We start from the raw sequence: 14747 nt of genomic DNA, 5'->3' as shown, positions 1-14747 counted from the left end.
AGAGCGGCCGGCGAGCAGTTCATCTCCGGCTAACCTACCTATACTTCTCCCGAAAAGTAATCGGACATGGATAGGTCCGAACCCCTCCCCCGCCCCTCCGGACGCATATAACCTCCGCATCCTGCATCCGTCTCACTTGATCTAAAATCAATCATATTCACAGTATTGGACTTAAATCCTCAATATGCCCGTCTACCATATCGGTTCCCATCCCCCGCCCCACTCCGTCCCCAGCTCTTTTCTGCGGACTTTCTAATAAGCTAAAACCACAGTGCTCTTCCGCCTCAAACAAGGCGTCACCACCGCCCAACTCCAAGACTGGTCGTCCATCGCTCAAAACATGGTCGGCAAGATCCCCGGCTTGATCTCGCTCAAGGCTGGGCAGCCACTCCCGATCTCAATCCCGCGCGCAAAGGGATTCGACATGGGGCTTGTTGCGGTGTTGGAGAAGCCGGAGGATTTGGCGGGGTATGCGGTGCATCCGGCGCATCTGGAGTGAGTTTCGCTTTCTACCGTGGTTGCGAGCTGCGGGTTCGGGTGGAAGACCTGATGGACTGATGTGTTTTGTAGGGTGCATAAGTTGAGGGAGGAGTTGTGCGAGGATACGTTGGCTTATGATCTGGAGTTTTGAGGAGTCTCCTTCATTTTTGAGGGCTACGGAGAGAACAGAAGTATAAAGAATCAAGTGTCCTCCTATCAGGAGGAATAAGCAAGCAGTGGTATTGAGTATACTTTTGCCCATCCGGAAACAGTCGAATATGGAAACAAATGCAAGTAAATGCGGCATAGATCATTACTCTTACTCCTTGGTGTCGACCTTCTTGGAAGGGTGATCACCGTTCGCCTCTTCGTCACGGGAGCGCTTCTGGCCCGTGGAGTCGGCAGAGCTCTGTACGACGGGAACACCACTGGGTTTGTTAGTTAAGGTTATTATGCTGTTTGGGAGGTAAGTAAGTGTCTTACCGAGAATCTTTCTCGACTTCGCGGCGCTCGGGCTGCTGGTCCCGGTCATCCTTGAAGCCGCGCTTCTGATCTTGATCCCGTCGCTCCCTCCAATCGCGCCTATCATCACGGTTGTCGCGGTTGTCACGGCGTCCTCCGCGACCGCCACGGCCGCCACGACCTCCACGACCGCCCCGGGATTGGCCACGGCCACGGCCGCCGCTGGGCCTGACACGGCCGGCTTCAATGTCCTTGACCTTCTCGTCACAGTATTCCTTCTTACTCTTGATTATGAGATCTTGACCATTCCACTGAGGTTTGGGTTCAAGCTCGAGGAAAGCCTTCTGCTTCTCCTCAGATTCAAATTCAACAAACACGCTACCCTTGAAGGACTTATCGTAGGATCGGCGGAGACGGATGGCGTTGACTGGGCCGTACGGGGCGAAAAAGGCTTCGATGTCAAGCTGTGTGGTGGGCTGCTCTTCTCCAAATCCCTTAGCGTAAACGCTGCGAGCCATAGCCTTGTCTTCAAACACCTTGACGACTGTAGGATCGTGGAAATCCTTCACGGACTCGGGAAGAGGAACCTTACGGCGAACGGAAGTCTCGTTGTCAGTCAGCTCAAGGACCTCGGAAGTCTTGAGGGCGTCGACAATGGCGCTGAAGGGCTGGAAGCGGCGCATGCGCTTGAAAGAGTGCAGGATGTCGAGAGGGACAGAGTTGTTCTTGCTACCGCCGACCTTGGAAAGGAGGAACTTGTCCATTGGGAGATTGGAATCGGAGAAGTAGAACTCGACTTGCTTGCGGATCTCAACAGGATCGCTGGTCTCCTCCTGCGCAGATGGGTCAAACTTGCTCTCATTGCGACGGCGGCGGTCTCCGCGACCACGGTCTTCCGTCCGGCTCTCGGCTTCTCTCTCTGTCTTTTCTGACTTTTCACCTAGCTTCGCGGCCGCGGCGACGATACGGGCCTCTTCGGCGTCTTCAGCCTTGTCGGCAGGGGCCTCCTGCTTCTCGGTACCATTAGCAGAGACATCGGCCTCGCCCTTCAGCTCTGCAAGAACATCCTGAACATCCTTCTCGGCTTCAGCGTTGGTTGCCTGCGCAGTGACAGGCTTCTGTTCCTCAGCCATGATGTATTATTTTATGCGACGAGTAATCGCGGAGTAGAATGCGAGTGAGGGAGAAAAGGAATAGGTAAAGAAATAGCGTTCTAACTCGATGAGCCGGTCAGCAAGTGGTTTCACTCTTGAAAGAGAGCTATCAAATATATGCGGGAACATAAATCACGATAGAGTGACTCAAGACCGCGGAGAGGGCATCGCAAGAGAGTCGGCGCGGCCAAAAACGAGCGAAGTCTGCATGATAGCAGTGCGCAAGCACGCCACGGCATCGGGAAACATCATGCTCCTTACCTCAATTCTGTCAATATCGCTTGTATTTCCTCTGGAAAGTGACTCGCAGAAAATAAAACACTTTCTAGAAGTGAAAGATGGAGACTGGAGAAAAAACTGCGGCGGGGGAAATTTTCTGAAATTGTGAGCTGCGGAGCTCAAAGTCGCCCAGGGTTGTCGCCTGAGGCATAATTTGACTCACCTGGAGCTAACCACTTTGGGACAGCTTATACAGCGGGCGGTCTTCTTCCCTCCATCTGGCATCCCATCCCTCACTGCTCCAGGGACGAGATTCTAGTTGTAAAGGAATCAATTGTAAGCTGATGAGTCGAGGATGGTCTTCTCACGTGCTACATTGCTGATACTCATAGCAGTGCCTCTGTGGTCTATCCGCACGTTGGGCAGTATGCTTTGCAAGCATTGTCGTCGCTATGGGTGTTCAGGGCGCCTGCCTTGCACCTTCCATCTGACCCAGCCTGGATAGTGAGCTCGGACTTTACGCCTTGCTACCGTCTTGACGGCTCAACATCTGGTCTTCCTAGCCAGCTCACTTTCTGTATCGAAATATCAGCAGTTTATCTATCGGCATTGGTTACAGCGCTGTGTTTGTATCCCACGTCGAGTACGCCAATGGCAACAATAGCGCTGCATCTATACGATCCTCTACTCGGCCAGTTAGCAACATCGAGTGCCAACAGACATCCGCGCCTCATCTCTTAGCACTCCTCACACGCAACCCTCTTTAAACAAAGTGGTCTGCCCATCTACAACGGGGTCGCTGAATCTTTACTGGCAGAATGGATGACACCAGCAGCCCAAAGTTTAAATGGCCCGCCAGAGATGTAAGTATTCAAACCTTGCCTGGTTGAGTCTTCCAACTAACATGATTCGCCAGATAATCTTCATTACGACCATCAGTCCGTTTATGCTCGCAGCCTTTATCGAATGGGCCCTGTTCCTTGCTGCGTTTATATACTGCCTCGCGAAAGTGTACCAGAAAGCCGACCACTGGAGCATCAAGGCTCTCGCTGTTGCAATGATAATCATTTTCTCAACGCTGAGGTAACTCTCACCAATGTGCTTGTATAAAAACACGGGCTGACCATTATCAAGAGGAATTTTCCTCCCCGTGATGATTACGACCCTTCCTCTGCCTCCGCACGTAAATCACCGCTTTCCCCCTGCCTTGGTCTCCTTTCTCCAGTGGTTCGCATTCTGGGCGTTTGCCGGACTTCTTACACTGCCATGGCTGTTTTGCATTTACAGAATCGTCACCAACTCCATAGGGAAAACGCAAAGGATGAAGGAGATACTCGACGCAAAGACTGCACCAAAGATTGTGATCATCATGCCAGTCTATAAGGAGGAACCGGAGGTCTTGATCAAGGCAGTTGATTCAGTTGTCAGCAGTGACTACCCCGGAAGCTGTATTCACGTTTTCCTCTCATACGATGGCTCTTTCATCGATGAGCCCTATCTGCGGGTAATTAATCATTTAGGAATCCCAATATCTCTCCGAAAGTATCCCCAGAGTATTGACGTGACATACAAGGGAGCAAGGATTACAGTGTCCCGCTTCAGACACGGTGGCAAGCGTCATTGTCAGAAGCAAACATTTCGAGTCATTGACAAAGTATACGCCGAGTATCTCAAGCAGCACGATAATCTTTTCCTCCTTTTTATTGATTCAGACTGCATGCTTGACCGACTCTGTCTCCAGAATTTCATGTACGACATGGAGTTAAAACCAGGAAGCAAGCACAATAAACTAGCCATGGCCGGAATAATCACCTCAACTACTGAGGAGAATACTCTCATCACTGTTCTGCAGGACATGGAATACATCCACGGCCAGCTATTCGAGCGATCTGTCGAGTCCGGTTGCGGTGCGGTGACCTGTCTTCCAGGAGCGCTGACAATTCTTCGCTTCTCTGCTTTCCGCAAAATGGCTAAATACTACTTTGCGGATAAGGCTGAGCAATGTGAAGACCTGTTCGACTATGGGAAATGCTACCTCGGCGAGGATCGTTGGCTGACGCATCTCTTCATGATCGGAGCCAAAGAGCGCTATCAAATACAGATGTGCACGACGGCTTTTTGCAAAACCGAAGCGGTACAGACATTCCGCAGCCTGCTGAAGCAACGACGGCGGTGGTTCTTGGGGTATATTACAAACGAAGTATGCATGCTCACTGACGTTCGGCTTTGGAAACGATATCCTCTGTTATGTCTCGTTCGGTTGTTGCAGAACACCATTCGAACAACTGCACTTCTGTTCTTCATCCTCCTCATATCCATCATGACAACTTCTAGCAGAGTTGATGACTTGCCTGTCGGGTTCGTTGTGATCTCTCTTGCCCTCAACTATGCGCTCATGTTCTACTTTGGCTTGAAACTCAAAAGATACAAAGCCTGGCTCTACCCGCTCATGTTCATTTTAAACCCTTTCTTTAACTGGTTGTACATGGTTTACGGAATATTCACCGCAGGGCATCGTACATGGGGAGGGCCTAGAACCGACGCTGCCAGGGCTGATGAGCACACTACGCCAGGACAAGCCGCAAGACTGGCCGAGGCACAGGGGGACGAATTGAATGTCGAAGTGGAGACCTTTCGAGCAGGAGCCGAGAAGAAGGGAGTGCCTGTCCGCCCACCAGAGAAGCTCACAGGGCACTTTGCCACCGAGGATCCCGCCCCTCCAAATGGGTTCTTTGGCACCACCTACGATCCCGAATCGGGCCTCACTAAATTCATGTCTCCACTCCCAGATATCCCCCGAATCGGCCTTCATCCACCTTGGTCGACGGAATCTGTGTTCTCAAATGAGTCTGGCTGGGAATCCGTCGAATTGCCGCAGAACGTCGAAACGCTAATGAATGAAGAGAAGTTGTACCTCAATCGCAAGGTACAGGGGTCATCAACGTCTCGCCTTAGTGTTGATATTACCAGCGACGCTCAAGAGCTAGAAGATTCGGGCTCGCCGGGGCCAACTAGTGATACCGAGTCCACTGCGCTGGATGATCAAGCTAGCCAAGTATCATCACAAGATATTGGTATAGCGGTAAATCGTTCTCACGAGCATAGTGTTGTAACGAGTGAAACTCTCACTCCGGAGTCGTCATGCCAACCCCAAAGCTCGTACGACTCGACGGACCCCCTGATGTTGGACAGGTGCGTCTCGTCTGTGGAAGCAGCTCAACTGCAGCGGTTAAGCAAGGCACCGCAAGCAGCAATGTCTCGGAAGCGAGGAACCGTTGCCTGAGCATTTGCATGGTGTTAGAAGTGGGATGTCAGTTTAGCAGCATTGGTTATTGAGAACCGTTTATGTATGATTATACTGGAGGTATATCCTTCATACTCTATTAGCATATCCATTTTCGAGGCTTCATCCATGTTCGTCTCGAGGGTCCCTGTGTAAGGCTTCAGGCGGTAGTTACCTCATAGCTTGTCCATTCAGCCCTACTCAGGCGGGGCAGCCGATGGCCCCGGCGAATGGTAGCTTGCCAATCATGTCTGGTTTCCGCATCACAACGTGCTGTTGAGTCAGATGGAAGTAATCGCGAAAGTTGATAGTCACTGCGGTCAAAGATGAACCTATAATAAGATCCAGCACGTTAAGAGCCGTGACGACGACGACGATGGCCTAGCGAAGCGATATCGAGATATCGATAAGCGACCAACCCCTCCAACAATGATGTGATTCTGCCGGGAATGGGCGGGCGGTGAAGGAGGGGAAAATCGAGTAGGAGCCAGAAGGTTCGATGGGCACCAACCAGCCAAGGGGGTGAGGCTGCACAGAGCAAATTTATCTGAAATCCATAATAATAACAACATCTGCTCTCCCAGTCCGTGATCTAAAATCAAATTAACCAGTAAACCCATTGAAAAACCATTATCTACAGCATCTTTCGTCTACCTGTCAGTGCCAGAGTGGACCAGAAAGAGAAAGAAAGAAAGAAAGAAAAGAAAAGAAAAGTCTTGACCGCTTGCTGGCCCTAGCCACACCTCCAGATCCCAGAGAAGCCTACGAGAAGTGGCGCCGCTACTGCAAATTATTACCATCGCCGAGTCTCTCCTCCCTCCTCTCACTCTCCTCTCTATCTCTCTTTGCAACACCCCATCTACCCATCCATTTCTCCCCCCCCTCGATCCACCGTCACAATGACTTCCGTCGTCGGCATTGATTTCGGTGCTCAAAGCACCAAGATTGGTGTTGCCCGCAACAAGGGTATCGACATTGTGCGTATCTACCCCATCTACCCAATTTTACCATTTTCCCCTCCAACTCCGGAACTAACCTGATATCAACTCCGTTAGATCACCAACGAAGTTTCCAACCGACAGACCCCGTATGTTCGCCTTGTCTTTACTACTCCCTCCCTTTTTACTTTTTTTTTTTGTTTTTTACGACCCGAGAAACTAACATCCATTTGCGATCAGTTCCCTCGTCGGTTTTAGCGCCCGAAGCAGACACATCGGTGAAGCCGCAAAGACGCAAGAGACTTCCAACCTCAAGAACACCGTTGGCAACCTGAAGCGCCTAATTGGCCGTACCTTCAGCGACCCTGATGTTCAGATCGAGCAAGAATACACTGTTTCACAACTATGTGACGTCAACGGCCAGGCCGGTGTCGAGGTCAACTATCTGGGCAAGCGGGAAAAATTCTCCGCCGTCCAGTTGGTCGCCATGTACCTGACCAAGATCCGGGATATTACCTCCAAGGAGCTGAAGCTCCCCGTTTCAGATGTCACAGTCAGTGTTCCTGCTTGGTTCACTGATGTCCAGCGCCGTGCCATGCTCGATGCTGGTGAGATTGCTGGCCTCAAGATCCTCCGACTGATCAACGACACCACTGCTACCGCTCTTGGATACGGAATTACCAAGCTCGACCTTCCTGGACCCGAGGAGAAGCCTAGGCGGGTCATGTTCGTCGATATCGGTTACAGTGACTACACTGCCTCCGTTGTCGAGTTCCGCAAGGGCGAGCTCAACGTCAAGTCGACCGCCTACGACCGCCATTTCGGTGGCCGTAACTTTGACAAGGCCCTGACTGAGCACTTCGCTGAGGAGTTCAAGGAGAAGTTCAAGATTGACATCCGCAGCAACCCCAAGGCCTGGTCTCGCACTCTTGCCGCAGCCGAGAAGCTCAAGAAGATTCTCTCGGCTAACCCCGCTGCTCCCATGAGCATTGAATCTCTCATGGAGGACGTTGATGTTCGTGCCCTCGTCAAGCGCGAGGAGTTGGAGGAGATGGTCAAGTCTCTGTTGGACCGTGTCACAGTTCCTTTGGAACAGGCTCTCGCCGAGGCTAAGCTCAAGCCTGAGGATATTGACTACATTGAGATGGTTGGTGGCTGCACTCGCGTCCCTGCCATCAAGGATGCTGTCAGCAAGTTCTTTGGCAAGACTCTCTCTTTCACCCTCAACCAGGATGAGGCCATTGCCCGTGGCTGTGCTTTCAGCTGCGCTATCCTCTCCCCCGTCTTCCGTGTCCGTGATTTCTCCGTTCACGACATTGTCACATACCCCATTGAATTCACTTGGGAGCAATCCGCCGATATCCCTGATGAGGACACCAGTTTGACAGTCTTCAACCGTGGCAACGTCATGCCCTCCACCAAGATCCTTACTTTCTACCGCAAGCAGCCTTTCGATCTTGAGGCTCGCTACGCCCAGCCCGACCAGCTCCCTGGTAAGATTAACCCCTGGGTTGGCCGTTTCTCCGTCAAGGGCGTCAAGGCCGATGCCAACGACGACTTTATGATCTGTAAGCTCAAGGCCAGGCTTAACCTCCACGGAATCTTGAACGTCGAGTCCGGATACTATGTTGAGGACGTTGAGGTCGAGGAGCCCGTCGCCGAGGAGGGCGAGAAAAAGGAGGGTGATGTAAGTTTTAACTCAAGATCCTGCTAAGCTGACTCTCTTGCTAACATCTGGCCAGGCTATGGACACCGACAAGGGTGACGAGCAGCCCAAGAAGACCCGCAAGGTCAAGAAGCAGGTCCGCAAGGGCGACTTACCCATCTCCACCGGCACTGCTGCTCTTGAGCAGTCTATTAAGGACACTTGGCAAGAGCGCGAGAACTCCATGTACATGGAGGACAAGCTGATTGCCGAGACGGATGAGAAGAAAAACGAGCTCGAGGGCACCATCTACGAGATGCGTGACAAGATTGAGACCATCTACGCTGATTTCGCCAGCGAAGACGAGAAGGACAAGTTGCGGGCTAAGCTCACAGATCTCGAGGTACGCATTTTCTGTGATCAAACAATCAAGGTTACAGTTTCTAACATTAGACTAGGACTGGCTGTACGAGGATGGCGAAGACGCCACCAAGTCCGTCTACGTGTCTAAGCTTGACGAGATTCGCTTTGTCGCTGGACCTATCATCCAGCGCCACAGAGAAAAGCAGGATGCTGAGCGCCAAGCTATTGAAGAAGAGGCTGCGAAGAAGCGGGCCGAGGAGGAGGCTAAACGCAAGGCCGAAGAGGAGGCCAAGAAGGGCGCCGAAGAGAAGAAGGAGGACAAGCCCGACGCGGAGATGACAGACGCTCCCACAGAAGGCGAAGCCGCCCCGGAGGCTGCTGAGAAGCAGTAAGCGGTTCAAACGGAACCCCCGAACCCATTCGTCTCTCCTGCGTCATTGAGCCTACGCATATACAGCTTGATGATAAACGCCATGAATAAACACCCAATTTTGTTCGACTGCTCTTTTCTTTCTTCGTTTACTCCCCCCTCCCGCGAAACGACAGTTGTAGAACGATTTTCTTCTTCTTATTTCCTTGACGAAGCTTTATGCGAAGAGGTTGTGATTCGACCAAGTTTTTTTGCTTGCTTCTCTGGACACGCATCATCCATGACATGACTGGGAGGATTAGATATACGACATGTGGATAGACCGCTGGCGAAAAGTAATGATAGTTCGCTAATACTAGAGGATATAATGCTCCTATCCATCTCTGAACCCTGTATACTTGTCCTCGTAGTCTCCTAATGCCCTACTTGGACGGCCACCTCCAATGCGAAGTCAATTGATCAATTCAATTGCCCCCAGCGGACGGGAATGTTAACCCTAATCTCGGCTGCCCCGTGATCGGCCGAGACCAATTTTTCCCATACTTTGCGGTTCTCTTCGGTGTTTAATTGCTTTCACTCTACACTGTATTTAACTATAATAATATCCATTTTATTCTAACTCAGTGAAGCACCACTGATGGAGACTTTGAACAACCCGATTTTTACTCGCTTTTTGATGCTGTGCCTATTGAAGAAATTCCAACGCGCTTGCTAGCAACCACCTGCAAATGCAAGGAGCAGGAAGGACACAGTCGTATGCATCCCAGCCAGCAAGAGACCCTCAATTGACTGTTATAAACTGCTCAGGGCGTGAGCAGCATTGAACTAGTTTCAGGGGCTATGATCTTGTGATCTCATATAACATACATGTGCAAAATTTGCCGTCATCTGGTCCCGTAGCTTAGTCGGTTAAAGCGTCAAGCTTATAGCTTTCTTATGAGGGAGTCTTGGCGATCGCGAGTTCGATCCTCGCCGGGACCAGGTCTTTTTTTTTTATTCATCTTTTATGAGCCTGCCTTCCCATCCATCCTCCATGACTCTGATGGCGTACCATATTGTTTTCGTGGCAGTCTTCAGTTCCTATCTTTCTTTCATCGATCTTCTGCCTCGAATTGCGGCAGACTTGCTAGGTCTCGTGACCCGTATCCTTTGCGGAGGTACCACTCTACCAGTCACGAAACGCGGAGCAAGTGCTAGTCTAGTTAGTGGGACCGCTTGTCAGCATCCAAGATACAGCATTTGACTCTTGTGCATGGGCTGTCAATAGTAAAATCAGATTCCTCATAGCTAGAGCTGTCAGCTCAGAGCATCCAATAAAGTTCGTCTTGGCCGTAGGGCGTAGGGCGTAGGGTAGGGAGCACAAAGTTGAAAGAGCATGCAGCAGTATGTAACCAACCCTGTGCTTATCGCCGGTAGGGCCGAGTGGGGACAGCCGTTCGGGAAGGATGGCACGCGAGAGATCCATCTCTCCTTCATCAGGTCATGACCGTCATGGACCCCTACAGGGCCTACACCTCAGTCCTACTACGCTTCTAGCCTCCATCCAGTCTCTAAGATTATAATATTCTTCTCTTCCTCTTGAGTCTGACGCAGACATGGCCGGACGAAGGCTAACGCATGCCCAGGGCTTGTCCTTCAATATCACCACCCCCCTTGCGATCGATAGGGAATAAGTTAATAAAGCAGCCTAGCACTAGCACTCTTGTAAATCCAGTTCCTGAACTCCTGGTGGAGCCAGCTTTGAGGGTATCTTTAAATTGCCCCGCTTCTCATCGACAGATGGGCAAATTAGGAGAACCTGCTCGGCTCGTTGACGTCCCTTTTTTTTTTGCAGGCCCTGACTGTCGCCCAAAAACTCTTGGTCCATTTCCGGCTCCGACCCCTCGTGAGCTCCTGACTTTCTGTCTTCTCCTCTCCGTCTTCATCTGCGCAGCATCTTCACTCTCGTTACTATATACTCCTCTATACCTCCTTCTCATAGTATCTATCTTTTGTCAGTCTGTCAATAACGAGCCCTTCGCTCGCCGCCACCTAGAGCGCCCTTGCTATTCGGAGACGGAGTCACATCGACCCTGATTTATCTCGATTCACTCTCGTGTCGTATCTTTAATGCGCCATTTTTATTTGTCTGAGCTATACTCATCCTGTTGCGACTTCACGGATTCAGAATGCGAACGGGGACCTGATCCTTGTGTGTTTCCGACCTTAGAATCTGCCCATCCCTTCCGACCCCGAGATGATCTCTCGCGGCATGCTGGCAACCGTCGGTGCCATCTGGACAGTCGCGGCCATAGCGGCGCCCAGCCCTGCTTCAAGCAATGCACCGGTACCCAGCGTCCACGGCACCGTCATCGATCATAACGAGCCCTATTCCCTATGGACCAAGTACGGTCTCAACAAGTCAGAGGAATACAAATACTACCAGGAGCCGGGGAACGATGAGATCCATGCTCATTATGACTCCCGATTCTTCAAAGAGCCCGTACCAAAAGAACAGCGCTCGAAAGTGTTGACCCACATTATTCACTCGTACTTCGAGTACTTCAATGATCATGGGTTAGAGACATGGTTGGCGCACGGAACGTTGCTGGGATGGTGGTGGAATGGAAAGGTATGCACCATCTGCGTTCTTTTTTATATGCACTATACTCATGGCTGGTTAAAGATTATGCCCTGGGACTGGGATATCGATACGCAAGTCTCCGAAGCCACGCTCTTCCGTCTCGCAAACGATTTTAACGGCACCGTTGCCACATATAACACCACCGAGCCTGACGAACAACACTCCTACATTCTCGATGTCAATCCCTGGGCGCGACAGCGTGACCGTGGAAATGGGCTCAACATTATCGACGCTCGGTGGATTGACATGCAGACAGGACTCTATATTGATATCACGGGATTAAGTCGTTTGAATAAAGAGAAGCCGAACGAGTTTGGGTGCAAGAACAACCACAATTACTTGATCAGCGACATATACCCGCTCCGTGCCACTTTTTTTGAGGGCGTGGCTGCCAAGGTACCTTTCCGGTACGAGTCTGTTCTGACAGATGAGTATCAGGAAAAGGCATTAACGGATACGCACTACAACAAGTGAGTCCGATGCCGCAATCTGAATCGTAAAAAGGAAGCTAACAGAATCAGATATACTTGGGACCCGGAGATTCAAGAATGGATCTCCGACGAGATCATCGCCGCCAAAAAAGAGAAAGAAGAGGAAAAAGATGATCGACAGTATGAGTAGTACGTTGTTGTTTCGTTCGCTCGTTCACACGACTATATCGCGCTACGTGTACCATTCAGTGTTGCCTTCTCGTCTGTACAATAGTTCGTTATGGGTTAGTTGGAGTTAGCGGGTACGGAGTCATGGTTGGGAGCATCGCTATACCAGGATATATCACTTTATCGTTAGAACCAGTTATAGTATCACTAATACTTATCATTAATCGAGTTGTTTTGATTGCCTGCATACTTCGTAGTAGTTCTGTTGCAACAATTTCCGGTCAATCTCCGGGGCTGACTAACCCAGCGTAGAAAGGCATCGAAGATCAGCGGATTCATCATCACCACCTCGGCCATCTTATAGAACCACCATGTCGCCGTCGCCGACCCTCTTAATCCCTCCATACCTCAGACACATCAGCATCAATCATGGCTGACGAAATGGCAGAGCTAACCCTTACAGTCAACCACCAGGGGACCTCCCACCCCATCACCCTACCTGCAACAGCCACCCTGGAAGACCTCAGCACAACCCTCGCCTCCACCCTTCACATTCCCCCAGAGACGCAGAAACTTCTCATAGCGCCCAAACCAGGCATGCAAAAGGCTCCCTTTCCACGAACACCCCTCTCCGAAATCCTCCCTCTATCCTCCCCAAAGTTCAAAATCACCCTCCTCGGCACACCCACACAAGAAATCACCAACCTCAACACGCAAGGTGTAGAAACCCGGAAACGCGAGGCGCATCGGACCGCGGCACAAGCCGATGCACGGGCGAGACACCGCTCCGAGTCTAGGAGGGCAGGCGGGGGAGTCCACACCATCTCCTCTAGTAGTGGGAACTACACCTTTCATCGCCTCGAGCCTCTCCAGCACCTACCTAACCCCTCTCGCTCTCTGACTTTCCTCACCCGCCTCCGCGACGACCCGGGCATCCGCTCCGCCATGGCAAACCATAAGTTTTCTGTTCCGCTGCTTACGGAAATGGATCCTGCCGAGCACACGACCTCTGAGTCGCGAACCCTTGGATTGAACCGTAATAAGGGCGAAGTTATCGAGCTTCGACTCAGGACGGATGCGTACGACGGGTATCGCGACTACCGGACGATACGGAAGACGCTGTGCCATGAGCTCGCGCATTGCGTGTTTAGTGAGCATGATCGGGACTTTTGGGATCTGACGAAGCAAATTGAGGGGGAGGTGGAGAAGGGGGATTGGAAGAGTGGTGGGAGGCAGGTGGGGGAAGGGGAGTTTTATAATCCTGGAGATTGGGAGAGCGAGGTGGAGGGGGGGCATGTACACGATGAGCGGGGCTGGATGGGGAGTTCGCAGATTCTTGGTGGTGGAAACAGTTTAGGGTCTAGACCTGGAAGTGCTGGGGGTGGAGGAATGAGGGAGGTGTTGGCGAGGGCCGCGGAAGAGAGGGCCAAAAGAGCGAGAGAGGAGAAGAGGGATCCTTCTTCGTAGATTCTTACACTCATTGCGTTTCTGTACTGCACATATACCCATGCATGATGATTTTGATAGACATGAACAACATAATGGAACCAGCTATATACAATGCATTCAAACCTGCTCGTTGACAAACAACCCAGCCATCCCCTGTCCAGTACCAATGCACATACTTGTAACGAGTACCTTCGCCTTCGTCCTCCTCGCCTCGCTCAAGATCGTTGCGATTTGACGAGCGCCTGTAGCCCCAAGAGGATGACCCAAGGCAATCGCACCACCCCTCGGGTTCACCTTCGCGTGATCCAGCCCCAGATTCTCAATACAATAAACCGCCATCGAAGCAAATGCCTCATTGATCTCGAAGATGTCGACCTCGCTCTTATCAATATTGAACTTGCTCAACAACTTCGGGATCGCAGCCGTCGGCCCAATCCCCATAACCCTAGGCGGGACACCAGCAACAGTGGCACCAACAAACTTTGCCAGAATTGGCTGACCGAGTTCAATAGCCTTGGAACGCCTCATGAGCAACACCGCAGCCGCACCATCAGTGACCTGACTTGAGTTTCCACCTGTGCTCTTATCCCCGAAATCCGGGAACGCGGGCCGGATCTTCGACAGGCTCTCTACGGTCGTGCCATACCGGACTCCATCATCCTTACTAAGAGTAACAGACTTTTCCTCTCCAGTCTTGGGATCCTTGACCCTCGTCGTAATCGGCACAATCTCATCATCGAACCACCCGCTTTTCTGCGCAACCTCCGCCCGCCGGAAACTCTCCGCCGCGTAGACGTCCTGCTGCGCACGACTAATGTTGAAATCCTTGCCGACGTTCTCGCTCGTCTGGCCCATAGGCTGCATGCAGTCTGCGGCTTCTTGGTTCTTCAGCACTTCACTGTTGAAGGGCTTTATGAGGCGGTCTCCGCCGACGGACATGAGTTCTGCGCCGAGAGCAACGCCGACGTCGATCGCCCCGAGCTGGATCTGGTTCGCGATGTCCTGGACTGCCTTAAGACCGGAGGAGCAGAATCGGTTAACGGAGGATGCACCGGAAGTATGTGGGATTCCGGCGGCGAGGGACGCAGCGCGGACGAGGTAGGCGGCTTTGCCGTCGTTGACCTATTCATTCCTGTTACCACTCGTCCTTATCGAAGGTAGT

At 51.6% G+C, this 14747-nt stretch overlaps 8 protein-coding genes and 1 non-coding gene across 9 annotated transcripts; 7 read left to right on the top strand and 2 right to left on the bottom strand.

Annotated features, from left to right (window-relative positions):
- Positions 1-100: 100 nt before the first annotated feature.
- On the top strand, positions 101-707 carry BJY04DRAFT_190147 (uncharacterized protein). Its single transcript, XM_073711473.1, has 3 exons — positions 101-203; positions 273-495; positions 571-707. Exons 1-3 carry the CDS (start codon positions 185-187, stop codon positions 629-631), a joined length of 303 nt encoding a protein of 100 aa, XP_073570660.1. The 5' UTR covers positions 101-184; the 3' UTR covers positions 632-707.
- Positions 708-2478, bottom strand: BJY04DRAFT_190144 (tRNA maturation protein LHP1). The gene is made up of 3 exons (XM_073711472.1): positions 2358-2478; positions 964-2155; positions 708-908 (listed from the first exon to the last, which is right to left on the bottom strand). Exons 2-3 carry the CDS (start codon positions 2073-2075, stop codon positions 800-802), a joined length of 1221 nt encoding a protein of 406 aa, XP_073570659.1. The 5' UTR covers positions 2076-2155; positions 2358-2478; the 3' UTR covers positions 708-799.
- Positions 2479-2618: 140 nt separating this feature from the next.
- On the top strand, positions 2619-6148 carry chsD (chitin synthase D). The gene is made up of 4 exons (XM_073711471.1): positions 2619-2651; positions 2711-3178; positions 3232-3398; positions 3450-6148. Exons 2-4 carry the CDS (start codon positions 3134-3136, stop codon positions 5596-5598), a joined length of 2361 nt encoding a protein of 786 aa, XP_073570658.1. The 5' UTR covers positions 2619-2651; positions 2711-3133; the 3' UTR covers positions 5599-6148.
- A 41-nt stretch (positions 6149-6189) lies between these two features.
- hsp88 (Hsp70 chaperone Hsp88) lies at positions 6190-9522 on the top strand. Its single transcript, XM_073711470.1, has 5 exons — positions 6190-6575; positions 6654-6685; positions 6777-8223; positions 8279-8584; positions 8640-9522. The coding sequence occupies exons 1-5, from the start codon at positions 6498-6500 to the stop codon at positions 8934-8936; spliced, it is 2160 nt and encodes a 719-aa protein (XP_073570657.1). The 5' UTR covers positions 6190-6497; the 3' UTR covers positions 8937-9522.
- Positions 9523-9804: 282 nt separating this feature from the next.
- On the top strand, positions 9805-9895 carry BJY04DRAFT_t88. Its single transcript has one exon. It is a non-coding gene; the product is annotated as a tRNA-Ile (tRNA).
- Positions 9896-10330: 435 nt separating this feature from the next.
- On the top strand, positions 10331-11070 carry BJY04DRAFT_66845 (uncharacterized protein). The gene has a single exon (XM_073720828.1). It carries the CDS (start codon positions 10532-10534, stop codon positions 10988-10990), a length of 459 nt encoding a protein of 152 aa, XP_073570656.1. The 5' UTR covers positions 10331-10531; the 3' UTR covers positions 10991-11070.
- An 80-nt stretch (positions 11071-11150) lies between these two features.
- BJY04DRAFT_218683 (putative mannosylphosphate transferase (Mnn4)) lies at positions 11151-12158 on the top strand (the record flags this gene model as incomplete). Its single annotated transcript, XM_073716370.1, has 3 exons — positions 11151-11525; positions 11580-12007; positions 12059-12158. 3 exons carry the CDS (start codon positions 11151-11153, stop codon positions 12156-12158), a joined length of 903 nt encoding a protein of 300 aa, XP_073570655.1.
- A 336-nt stretch (positions 12159-12494) lies between these two features.
- Positions 12495-13674, top strand: BJY04DRAFT_190137 (putative zinc metalloproteinase). Its single transcript, XM_073711469.1, has one exon. The coding sequence runs from the start codon at positions 12566-12568 to the stop codon at positions 13601-13603; it is 1038 nt and encodes a 345-aa protein (XP_073570654.1). The 5' UTR covers positions 12495-12565; the 3' UTR covers positions 13604-13674.
- Positions 13675-14747, bottom strand: kat1 (putative 3-ketoacyl-CoA ketothiolase (Kat1)). The gene has a single exon (XM_073711468.1). The coding sequence runs from the start codon at positions 14522-14524 to the stop codon at positions 13703-13705; it is 822 nt and encodes a 273-aa protein (XP_073570653.1). The 5' UTR covers positions 14525-14747; the 3' UTR covers positions 13675-13702.

This window comes from Aspergillus karnatakaensis (genome assembly GCF_047715665.1).
Source record: "Aspergillus karnatakaensis strain CBS 102800 unplaced genomic scaffold BJY04scaffold_27, whole genome shotgun sequence".
NCBI classification, from domain to species: domain Eukaryota; kingdom Fungi; phylum Ascomycota; class Eurotiomycetes; order Eurotiales; family Aspergillaceae; genus Aspergillus; species Aspergillus karnatakaensis.
Note: the sequence above shows the minus strand (reverse complement) of the source record. Positions and strands in the feature narration are given on the sequence as shown.

Excerpts from the sequence above, each read along its gene's own strand:
- BJY04DRAFT_190147 (XM_073711473.1), top strand. Across the intron at positions 496-570 it reads GTGCATCCGGCGCATCTGGA|GGTGCATAAGTTGAGGGAGG; the intron begins GTGAGTTTCGCT and ends TGTGTTTTGTAG.
- BJY04DRAFT_190144 (XM_073711472.1), bottom strand. The coding sequence starts at position 2,075 with ATGGCTGAGGAACAGAAGCCTGTCACTGCGCAGGCAACCAACGCTGAA. Across the intron at positions 909-963 it reads GAAGTCGAGAAAGATTCTCG|TGGTGTTCCCGTCGTACAGA; the intron begins GTAAGACACTTA and ends TAACAAACCCAG.
- chsD (XM_073711471.1), top strand. The coding sequence starts at position 3,134 with ATGGATGACACCAGCAGCCCAAAGTTTAAATGGCCCGCCAGAGAT. Across the intron at positions 3,179-3,231 it reads TTAAATGGCCCGCCAGAGAT|ATAATCTTCATTACGACCAT; the intron begins GTAAGTATTCAA and ends ATGATTCGCCAG. Across the intron at positions 3,399-3,449 it reads ATCATTTTCTCAACGCTGAG|AGGAATTTTCCTCCCCGTGA; the intron begins GTAACTCTCACC and ends ACCATTATCAAG.
- hsp88 (XM_073711470.1), top strand. The coding sequence starts at position 6,498 with ATGACTTCCGTCGTCGGCATTGATTTCGGTGCTCAAAGCACCAAGATT. Across the intron at positions 8,224-8,278 it reads GCGAGAAAAAGGAGGGTGAT|GCTATGGACACCGACAAGGG; the intron begins GTAAGTTTTAAC and ends ACATCTGGCCAG. Across the intron at positions 8,585-8,639 it reads CTAAGCTCACAGATCTCGAG|GACTGGCTGTACGAGGATGG; the intron begins GTACGCATTTTC and ends ACATTAGACTAG.
- BJY04DRAFT_66845 (XM_073720828.1), top strand. The coding sequence starts at position 10,532 with ATGCCCAGGGCTTGTCCTTCAATATCACCACCCCCCTTGCGATCGATA.
- BJY04DRAFT_190137 (XM_073711469.1), top strand. The coding sequence starts at position 12,566 with ATGGCTGACGAAATGGCAGAGCTAACCCTTACAGTCAACCACCAGGGG.
- kat1 (XM_073711468.1), bottom strand. The coding sequence starts at position 14,524 with ATGTCCGTCGGCGGAGACCGCCTCATAAAGCCCTTCAACAGTGAAGTG.